We start from the raw sequence: 12132 nt of genomic DNA on the forward strand, positions 1-12132 counted from the left end.
AGGTTTGTCTTGCTGAGGAATTAAAATGCTATGCCGTGATCGGGCTTTCCTTTAATTATAGGTATATTTTACACAGTCAGTGCCCTTTGCACAAGGGTCTACAAGCGTAATCACTCTCCTCTGCGTAGCAGGCCACTGAAATTAACATTCAAATTTCCCAGCCCATCTGGATGAGTTATCTTGTTTGGAAAGACTGTGTATGGCCATTAAAACTCACCCCTGCATCTGCTTTTTTTCCCAGCGCTTACTTGGATGCGCCCCGTTGAAACGATTAAATGCAATCGGGGATGATCTCATCTTCACCTATGCTTCATCTCAGTGAGTCACTGTCCCTCTTGACTCACCGGCCTTGTAGGAACAGGTGATCCCTCTCTGTCTGCTCCATCTGTATATCTGGCACTTGCATTGTTGGGTCTTCTTCTATGCTAAGCCGCAGGACGTGATCTCTGCAGTTCTGACAGTGTCTGCGGCACCCTCCTCCTCCTCGCTGTTGGTTTTTGTGACGAAGGCAGAGTCGATGCTGTGAATAATACACCCTCTTCTGACGCCATGGTAGAAGCCCCTGCTTTGCCTGTTCTCACCTCCCTGCGTCTCTTGCTTCAGCTCGGGTAAGCTAACAGCAGGTGTTTGTGTGCCATGACGACAGAGTTCTTGGGAACTCCCTACCAAAGGAAATTGACTTGCAATTGTATCTCACAAGCAGGACACTCTTCTTTCCATTCAGGCACACTCAAAAATTGTATTTTCTTCTATTCTGTGGAACACTGTGTAGACTGTTTGCATGGCTGCTTCTCGGTCTACTGCACATGGCTGTGCAGGGATCCCTCAGCAATAACTTGCCCAAACTAGACGATGGCTTCATTGCATCGTTCAGTGGTTTCATTTTATCTATTCAGGAGAGTGTTTAATGTCACAGTGTCCCCACCTTCAATTTTTCTGCAAGGTCGGGTCAATTGTTCTGGGCTGAGATGATCGCTGCCTCTCTATGAAATGAGCCTCGGATGTGTGTTGTCTGTCATATCGCTGGGGTGTCCTACTGGGTGATACCATGAGATTTTATTTTGCAGTCTGGCCTGACCTTCATTACAAAAATTGCTGAGGTGTTGATGACTGTATACCAGGCATGGATTGGATGCATTAAAAGATAAGTGTGGAACATTGCTCAGGTCTTTACTCTTCCATGCTCATTTGTTATTGAATAGAAGAATTTTTCAGAATGAGCTGGAGGTTTGAGCAATAGAGTTGATAGGGTACCTTTCTGTTATGTGGGGAACGAACGCTCCCAAATACTATGGAGAAACGAATGTCCAAAAGAGTCCATGTAGGGTGGAGTCTGGGGATGATATGGGTCAGAGAAACACTGGCTTTTCAGCTGGGAGAGTCTTACATCCCTGAGTTAACCAATGTAATGTATTTAACTTGCAACACACGTAATGTAATCTTTTCCCAACTGACGAGTTATTTTGTTGCCTAAATCTAACCCAACTGCATCTGTTACATATTTTTTTTTGACCATGAAGGACACCTGACTATTGATAACGATGATGGTCAACCGCTCTCCACAGAAGTGTAATACAGTGATATTACGGGCTTGCAGTCCGGTGTATTGACATGAGCTCTTTGCTTAACATCTTGGCCAAGACAGCAATGTACAGCAGTGTATGTCAGTGTGTGTGTATAAAAGTCATAATGTATGAGGCATGTGAAATATTTCAACACATCTAAGCCCTGTAGCATCTGTCAAACTGCCAAAGAGAGTCTGATACAGTTTCCTCAAGGACAAGCTTTCTAGCAACACCATTTGAACCACTTAGCCAGTGGTTCCAACAGTGTGTTAGCTTATGACTCTACCCTAATCATTGACTAGGAACAACTATGGCACAGCTGAAGGCATTAACATTTATAAATGAGAGAGGTTCTAACATATTTAAAAACTCCTCAGGCACTTCTATGGGTGTAATCAATCATCTAATCAACCATGTGTAGAAGAGAAGTGTGTAAATATGTTGGACTTGTTTTTTTGAGGAATTCTACCGTTAACCATATGATCGTAGGCCATGCACGTTACCTCCTCTGCCACGGAGCATGTACTCGGCTTAAAATGCATATGTGGATCCAGACATGGATGGTGGTGGGGGAACTGTGGGCTGCTGGTGGACCATCATGTCAATATAAATAACAAGATGTATGAACTCTGGTCTCAGCTGTTCTCCTTGCACATCAAAGCAGCAGGTCTATCTTCTAGTCACTGTTGACTTTGGAGGGAAGATTTGTTGGTGACTAGAGAGGAGCCTTCGAGGAAAGATGACTTATTTTGTAAACAGCACTGATAAGTTGGATTATCTAAAGAAATTGGAGATGGCGGCCTTGTTGCTGATGGTATTTACAGATGTGAGAGGAACAGGGTGATGCTACGTGACAACCTGATCTCTCTAAAGCCTATGTAATAAGACAGAGACAAGGTGATGGATCACTTTTTAATTATCTTACTTTTTGTTTCCTGCTTTTATTTTTAGCTGTTTTTAGCTCAAATCAAGGTGTATATGGGCAGGATGCAGTCCTTTTCTGTGTTTAGTGCCAAACGCATGGCTATCTTTGGTCAAGTCTTATGCCTGCAGCAACAAAAAAAAAAAAAAAAAATGACTCAGATGCAATGAATGATGATACATTTGTGTTAAAAGTCAGACGTAAGCCACAGTACACCGAGCGAGAAATTGACAAATTGCAGAGAGAGGCCTAGGCAGCATTAGAAACAGTCAGTGAGCTGACGCGGTTGATCCTTAGACCACCCACCATAATGACGGAGGGTTTATAACTAAAGAAGACACCTCCAAACAGCACACTCAAACTCTGACGTGACTTTTCCACTCAGCGCTGATGCCCACTGTAAGAAGATGTTATGAGCAGAGGCGTCAGATCATTTCTGCAATTTACATCAAGCGAGAGGGAGTCACATTAGCAACATTTATGGATATTAGCTTAGAAGAAGATACCATTCACTCTCAAGATTCTCAAGGACTCCATGATTGCATCCATTCATGCAGGAAGCCGTTGCGGATGAAAAACCCCAGCCAAAAGGGGTGGCATATGACATCATTTGAATCAGCTTATTAACATGGATAAAACTGTCAGCCAGCTTGTGGAGGAACTCACTGCATTCCCAAACAGATACATCTGCAGCGATAACTGGAGTAATGATGGGGGATTTGGAGGTTTTTAAAAAGCATCTTATCCCTAACACATCGCCACTCAGGTGATGAAATTTGTGAATGGCTCCAGCTCTGCTGATGCTGGGGTGAACAACAATCGAAGAAACAGAGACCCATCACATGTATATACACATTATCCTAAAATGAAATGGCTAAACTTACTTATTTGGGTGCCACTAAAATAGAGTTTTTGATTATGTATGTCCAAATAACTTATAAATTGGGAATTTAAACATATGTACACACAACTTCAACTGATAACACATTACCAGTTGAAGTTTACCTGCGATCCATTTTGAAAAAAGGCGACTTGGAAGACCCTGAGAAAAAGTATATGGATAAATCAGGTTGCAAAGACTGTTTTCCCATTGAGAGGAATCATATAATCAAGTCCCTCTTTCAATTAGAAAGTCCAAACCTATGGAAACCTTCCATCCAAAAAATCAGGATCTATTTCCTCCCAAATGACTGACCTTAACATATCTATCTCAGGAGGGATACAGTATCTTCTCCTATCCTCGTCTAGACGGCACTGACATGAAACATGGCTTTGGGAACCCAATGAGAGCTGCATCCAAGTGTCTACATCTCCACACTCACTCTCTGTCTGCCATCTGTATGAGTGTGCACATGGCTGAATGTGTGTGCTCTTGAGTGTGTGACTCATGCTCAGCATGGCTGAGTGTCTGTGTGTGGCTGTCTGTTTATCTTTCCTCTCTCTCAGACACCAGCCCCAAGCAGTGTTTCGACTTGGCAATGGATGTGGATGCAGCCTCTACTCCTGTGAATGCCGGCGCCGGCTGAATCTCCTCTGCTGGTCGCAGGTGCTGCCCCTTACTACTGATGATGTCGGTGGTGGTCAATCCATACTATGTTCACCTGTGCCTCGTCTGTCTCCTGATTTCTACGGCACTGTCGGTGCAGTTGTCCTTTGTACTTTTTTTGTCATCGGGCATCTATTTTGATTTGATATTTTCTTCTTTCTTCCTCGGCTAGTATACCATCTGTCGAGTGCTCCATATCCAGCTGCCCAATCCCTCACCTGACGTCAATCTGTGAGGCAGTTCAGAATGGTGGAATTTGATTGCAATAAAAAACCTGTTAAAAAGAGAGAAGTACCAACTTTGTGCTTGACTTTCACTTAACATATGTAACTATATAACCTCTTGTTTTCCACAGTGTTCTCTCTTCAATGCTTTAAAATTGAATCTGATTCACCTCTCTCCACTCTACATTGGCAAGTACAAACCCCAGCTAAGCTTTGGATCAGGAGTTTTTCCCTATGATTGTGTAGATTGTCAAATAGGGTTTACTGTAAATCAGCCGAGTAATCCTTTAGAGTGTACCCACCCTCAGAGGTTGGGAGAAGCTCGCCGATTCAAATCATCGTGCAGTCTTGGAAAATATGAACAGGGAAAATGAAGGAGAAACACTTGCTTTCCAGAAAACCACCAAGATGCCCTCGAGCAAAGTATTTATCCCCAAACTGCTCCATTAGAGCTGCTCAGTGGCCAACGATAGACGACTGGTTTCACGAACAGCTTCAACAGAGAAATGTGTGTGTGTGTGTGTGTTTGCAAAAGTCAAGCAGGTGCTGAGAAAAAGCATCCAAGATATAGATGAGCTTGTTACTTTGTGTACAAAAGGTGAGCTAATGGAAAAGAAAAACTGGACTTCTTATTCATCACTGGTTTTACTATAAAGACTTCCAATTTTCTGGATGCTCCTTAAAAAGCTAGCAGCGTGTGCAGCGAGCACAAATCCAATGATTCCAAAATATGTCAGAGTAAGTGTGAGAAAATGATGTTTCTCAGACACTATGGTTTTTTATTTGCTGAGTCCAGAGAACAGGATCTCATCATTTTAAGAGGCCCCCTATTATTTCATAAATCGACCCCTGCAGTGGCTTCCAAGTTTGTATCAGCAATCTTGATCCCCACCCCCTTTTGGAGAACAATGAAGGTTTTGTGTAGCTAAAATTTGCAGAATTAGCAGTGCAAGTGGGAGCGACCCCAGACGCGTACCTGCACAGTTCATAATACTTGATGTTTCCAGTGATGGAGAGCCCATATTCCTGCCAATTAACATTACCTACTCCTCTCTGAGAGGGTTCAGATGCCGTACACGCACGTAATCAATGCATTCAACTCAAATTTGCTTTGTTGTTTAGCCAAAAGTTATCTTTAAAGTTTGTCCAGACACTTTAAGAAAGTTGAAAGTAAACAAAAGAGACATGACTAACAGTTAGAGATAAAGAGTGACGGGCATAAGGGGAAGAGAAAAAGACAAAAGACCAAGACAATGACTTCTAATCTCTATTATAGTGTCTGTTACGACATGATTTATAGTGGTGACTGGCACATAGCAGAATGAGTCACCCACACCATCTGCCCCTTCCTACCTCACCTCTGCCAGCATGCCTGTGTCTAGCTGTCTGTACCCTCTTTTCGTTCGCTGGTGCCCACGCTTCATCAGCACTCCTCCCAGGGGTGATGGATGGCCTGTCCATACTTCCCAATGACTACAGCCAGCTTCTTCCAGACCACCTCATTTCTCCAATATTATTAAATTCCTTCCTATCACCCTTCCTCTGACTCACACCAGCCCCTCGTCACAACCATGACCACTTACTTCCCCAGCCCCACGGCACAATGGTCAGCACCATTTATGGCAATTGATAAATTGCTCTACGTCATCTTCTCTCATCCTCAGTCTAAGCTCCTTCTGTTCTGTTTCCAGACCAAAACTTTAACCTCACTCCTTGCAATTGTAACTTTCACTACTTCAATCAACTAATCGGACATCTTTATTCTTTTTCCTTATCAGTGGCATTGAACTGTCCTTTCCACTCTCATTATTTTTTCCATCTTTATATTTTCATCACCACTTTGAAAGAATACTTTTGTAAGGAGAAAATGCAAAGCTGAAAGAGAACTTAGTTCTGACTCCGGTTTGACCTTCAGCATGGCTCATCATTGATTTTCCCAGCAATACATCACCTTATGTAATTAGTTTTCCTTTTGTGAAAAATTCAATGATACACTTAGTTTTGCTGCAATCAAGCTCCAATCTCAATTGCCCCCATAAAAAAGTTACTGACCCCTGTAACTTACAAAACTGAGAACTGATTCGAGTTTTAGACCTTGAGAGTGACATTTTGGAAAAGTGAGCACACTTTGGTTGGTCCTCACTTTTGTACACAAGAGGCTTGTGGGTTAAGACTTGATTTTAGGGTAAGGGTAAGAATTAGGTTTAGGTTAAGGTAAGGTCTTCAGGGTATGGGGCAAGGGAATGCATTGTTTCAATTAGGGTCCTCACATGGATAGGTGTACAAACGTGAGTGTAAGTTTGTGTGTGTACAACAATTCTGATTGCTGAAACAATAAAGACATACATCAAGGGGGAAATGTGTCAAATACAGCTGCTTTGGGGTTTTAGGTACAACCAGCCACCAACCTTAAACATCGGTATTCTAAGTTGGGAATGAGACTCAACAATCAGCTATCTTACATATTTAACCATTAAGTAAAGCTACATTTAAAAACTGTAAAGATTTGACCAACATAATAGATCATAAATTAAATTGTTCTATGGGCAAAATAACATCATCAGCCTCATCTCTATACAGTTTCAAAAAGTCAACCAACTCTTGGCACATAGTTTTTCTACCTGTGTAGACCTCTGCTTCCAAGGGATCCTCTACTCGTTTATGCTGGATGATGTAATCAGAGACTTTGCAGCCAATCAGAGGCTCCACATCCACCCACTCCAGGGCCACCATTGTGCTTGAGGGCTCCAGGTAAGGGGCTAGGCGCAATCTAAAACATTCAAATAGAAAAGACAAGGTTTAAGATATAGATATAACATCAATATCAACAATAACATCAAAAGGCTACCAAACAACTGTATGTTGCCCTCATTTGGAATTTTAATATCAAACTTTGTGTGTTTATGTGCCCAATGCCTAAGGATAGGTAGGAATCCCATGTGGCCATTGTTGTGTCTGTCGCACCACTGCCTACATCTCATTGCACAACAAGACGGCAAACAGCTGCTTTCAACAAAACAACATTCCGATGCCACCTGTTCTCCAGCAGTGTTCCTTGTGCAGTTTTTCCTCTTTAATCCCTGAAAAGAGATAAAAGAACAATATTTCCATTTTGCCTGCCCTGCAGCTGTGTCTTTGAAAATGACTGAAGAGGTAGGTTATCCCTCTTTCACAGAAAGCATGCAACTCGGTTTCATCCTCATGGTCAATAATAATAAGTACTGCAGGTTTTCATGGGCCTTACACTCCGGCACTGGCCAGGCAGGGTTGGAGATTTGGCTGCTGCAGTGGCTCTTCACTGGCCCTTTCGTGCCAGCAGGCATGGGACCAGGGAAAGCCTGACCAAACCTCTGGTTGTGGCAACACGCCATTCCTCTCCAATTCCACAACCACAATCCACAAACAAACAATAACAAAACCACCAAAAGCATCTTAAACCACTTGCACAATACTTGTGCAGCATAATCTAAGTCTCAAGTATCATTGCGTGTGTCCCAAATACCAGTATTTCTGGTAAAGTATTGCTGAAAGAAGAGACAGATCTCACCAGTCTATGAAGTAACAGTTTTAGAATTTTTGGTCATATCAGATGATGTTTATCACCAGATGGAATTTCTGACAAATTGTAGATGTTAAAATGTCCATTTTAGTCTGAGCACTTTTGATTTTTGACCCTGGAAACAGAGTGGTGGTTTGTTGCTGTGACATGTTTTTGACATAGAAGCCACAGTCATAATGGGAAGATAACCTGCACACGCTGATTCATGTAAACATTTTCCCTGCACAACATTTCAAAAGAACAGTTGTAAAACAAGGAATACATTTTTTGTCACAAACACCATAACATGGCAATCTGAATTTGTCCAATATAACTTTGAATTTTACAAAGAGCTGAATTAGTGAACTATTTTGATTCCATCAATGTGTGCTATAGTCCAGTAGTCAATCAGCCAGATCATTCAGAAATAGAGATTATACTCTTAGAGATATCATAGATATCTTAGTATGAATATTACAGATCCTTAAATAAAGTATAATGTAAACAGTTGGATGTTGTCTGTCACCTTTAGTTAAGCATCATTATTATGCATCTTTAAGGTCCATTTTTTAAGATGGGTGATTATTCAGTCTAATTCAGAACTTGTCTAATACTGACACTTTCGATTGGTTGCTTGGTTGGTTGGTTGGGATGGCCAGCAACCCAAAGTGTCAGAATTTTATGAGTTGTGATTGAGACTCAATATCCCATCTTACAAATTGGACCCGTAAAGTTATTCATAATAGTACTCACTTATTATATCAACCTATTTGTTGGAGTGTGACCACTTGATGGGTCACACCTGTCCAAAAGACAATGCCATTGGCATCTAACCTAGTCAGTAAAATTTGTGTTGATGTCAGCTTATTGTTGGGCGATGACATCATCACTATACTACTCTATCAAAGAGAAAAAAGTTCCAAAGAACTTCATCATTAGGGTTGTTTGAATGCAGGCAAAAGAAGAGATTTAAAGGTAACTGGTTTAGCATCAGCATTGGCTCGAGATATACGTTGACCTTTTTTACAGCGTTACCACAAATTGTACGAAATGTATGAAATGTAGAGAACAAGAATAATACAAAGCTATAAATGTAGTTTTAGTTAAAAATGTGGGCAGTATCTTTGAAGAAAGAAACCTCATTACATTAGTTGCATTTTATCCTTGTTCAGCTTTCATTGTTATTCTCCAGTGATGCCAATAAATGTTGCCCCTTATTCTTTCTGCAACACAGCATACATATATATATATATATATATATATATATATATATATATATATATATATATATATATATATATGTATATATGTATATATATATATATCTGTATATATGTGTATATCTATATATATATTTATATATATATCTCCTATCTATTATATATGTATCTCTATATATAGATATATATATCTCTCTTCTCTCTTCTCTCTTCATCTCTCTTCTCTCTCTCTCTCTCTCTCTCTCCCTCCTCTATCTGTGTCTCTCTATCTCTCTCTCTCTCTCTCTCCCTCTGTCTCTCCTCTCTCTATCTATATATATATATATATATATATATATATATGCATAAAACATATATTCATTTTTTTTTTATGAAATGCTTTCATTGCATTGTAGCCTTGTTCTCTGAAACCGTGCCCTTTCAACTTCTTCTTTCTTTTTTTTAAGTTCTCAGGGCAACAATGGCTGCAACGGATGACTCACAAAAACCTTAGGAGTATTATTAGGACACCTTGAATGAGAGCATGTTCTTTTCAGAAGGGTGTAAGGGCCGACTGACAGCTATTAGAACTTTGGGGACTGTACTTGTGTCTACAACTTTTTCCAGTTCTCCCTAGGAGTCAGCAGAGACAGGTAGGTATATGTGTGTGTGTGTGTGTGTGTGTGTATGTGTGTCCATGTGAGTGTGCCTGTGGTGCATCAGTGCATGCATCCATGAAATCTCCCTCGTGCATGAATTCCTGGGTGTCATGGTGTCACCTCACACTTACATTGGTTGCCTGAGGGGGCTGCAGTTAGGCAGGCCATCTTTGCTGAAGGCACTCAGGTCGCAGCGACACCAGTTATCAATGACATCGCCCTTTCCGGCACACCAGTATGAGCTCATTGTGGCGCTCTTGAAGGCCTGTAAAGGGTAACAGGTGAGAGAAATGCAATTATCTCTTGGAACATGCGCTCCCTGTCCATCTATGCTTTACCCACCCCCATCTCAATGTCCTCCATATCCCAGAACACACACGGGCGCACTTCCTTGCACTTCTGTCCATGTAATGACTCTCCATTGAATATATTATTTTCCTTGTTTTCCTCCCCTATCCCCTAAAATTAACCATCAACACTATCATATCAAACCTTAGCCTTAATAGCCCTTTGACAAAGTGGGGACCGCCCAAAATGTCCTCACTTTGCAAAATGTCCTATCTATGAAGGTCTAGAACTCACAATGGTTCTAACAAACACAGAAGTGCAGGTACACACGCACACACCCACAATGACACCAACACTGACACACACACACACACACACACACAAACTGGCATACACACACATACACACACACACACACACATACACACACACAGAGTGACCTTTTCATACCCACCGTTCCCAATTACTGGAAGGCAGGAACATCTCACTAACATCGACAAGCTTACACCGTGATATCATAGATGCACTGTGACTTTTATGATGGAGGTGTGAAAGCTGTGACACTCCCCACCTCCCTCGTTCTATGTGTATGTTTGTGTGTGTGTGTGTGTGTGTGTGTGTGTGGATCCGTCGGTGTTGCTGTCGGTCGGTCTGAGAAAGGGATGGAGGGGGGGGAGGATGTGAGGAGATGATGTCATCTCCTAACATCTCCTTGTGCTGCTTCATTAACGGGCGAAAGAAAAATCAAAGGCAGAAGCTCAGTCATCCTCTAAAAGGCAGCAAAATGCCAATATAACCGTCAAAGCAATAAAGTATAATGTCAGGGCTTTCCCTAAAGCCACAGGCATGATAGAGAGCGAGTTCAAGGGAGTTCGCAAGCACTCTGGCTCCCCCTGTCACACTATGGATCAATGGAGCACTCAGTTATTTATGTGCTCTAACTGGTTGGCAGTACTGCCTCATGCAGACAACTTTGGAGATGTACTTGATCATGGTCACAAAAATAGGACACTGGAACCATGCGGAAACATTATCACTGGGTACCAGGCATCCAACAAAAAGCAGAGAGAAGCCACTCCTTTGTTCCAATACACCATGACATTCACTTATCCGAAGGCAAAGGAACTGATGAGACCACACACATTTTTAAGACGACGGCGCACATGCAGCGTGCACACGTGGGCACATTGCAAACACACATAGAGAAGCTCACTCTCCAATTAAAGATTGATTTCCACAGTTGGTCGTTTCATTTCATTGGAGAAATGCCAAGGAAGATTTCTGCAGTGTGTTGATTAGTGAAAGTGACATTTGAGATGACTTTGGGCATAGTCCTGACCAGAGAGGCGGGCGGCTTGGCCAAAAAAAGAGTCAGGGTATGCACTCAGAAGCTGATGTTAGCATTTCCACAACACTGCATTGTTAGCTGTAAAGGAGGCTCAACAGCCTTTCATGGGAACTGACTTCTTCCAATACCACTTGCTTTCACTCAAGGCACAGAATCTTGAGAGTGAAAGTGACCTAAATGGGCAGCAGAGTAAGAAAGAGTGAAGGAAAGAGAACAAGACTGAAGAGACCAAAGGAAATAGTATGGTAAAAAAATCAACACGATGAACAAGGAGGCAAAAAAAGGTGACTCCCAAGGCTGAAAGAATTCCCCACCTTACTGTGGGACAGGATCAGGATCATTCAGTAGCCAAGGCTTTCCCATTATTCATCCTCCAGTACAAGACCCTCAAAATGAGCATGCTGAATGAGCAGTTATTATAGGGAGCAGGCGAGCACTGTAATCCATGGCCATATAATAACCCCCTGGAAAACCAAAAAGGGGAAAAAGGTAATTACATTTCTCCCCCCTTGCCCGAACCCATGAGGCTAACTGCTGCCAGAAAACAACAGCAGCAGGGGTCTTGCCACCTCATGTCAATGGGAAGCAGGCCACAGACAAAGGCAACAAGAGAAACCTGGACTCAAGGTCTATGCACGCACACAGACTAGACAAATATGAGAAATGAGAAATGACCTCCGCTGCTAGGGGCAAAAGAGAGAAAGACCACAGGACCGCCATTCGTTTACCACCACAAGATTCCTAGAAAAAACCCATATGGGTCCGTGCGCTTGATTGCATGGCTGCACATGTGAAAAATAGACAAAGCGATTACTGCCGTGTTTATGTTTGAAGAGTAATGTA

The 12132-nt window shown here is 42.0% G+C and overlaps 1 protein-coding gene across 2 annotated transcripts in view; it reads right to left on the minus strand.

Annotated features, from left to right (window-relative positions):
* The window catches only part of astn2 (astrotactin 2), a 319763-nt gene that overhangs the window by 37636 nt on the left and 269995 nt on the right, over nucleotides 1-12132 (minus strand). For both annotated transcript variants that reach the window (XM_030435507.1, XM_030435505.1), the window contains 2 exons: nucleotides 9785-9918; nucleotides 6879-7027 (listed from right to left, as the gene is read on the minus strand). In XM_030435507.1, the coding sequence (XP_030291367.1) occupies nucleotides 6879-7027; nucleotides 9785-9918 (283 nt within the window). The remainder of the gene's footprint in view (nucleotides 1-6878; nucleotides 7028-9784; nucleotides 9919-12132) is intronic.

The sequence above is a fragment of the Sparus aurata genome, chromosome 12 (assembly GCF_900880675.1).
Source record: "Sparus aurata chromosome 12, fSpaAur1.1, whole genome shotgun sequence".
Lineage (NCBI taxonomy): Eukaryota > Metazoa > Chordata > Actinopteri > Spariformes > Sparidae > Sparus > Sparus aurata.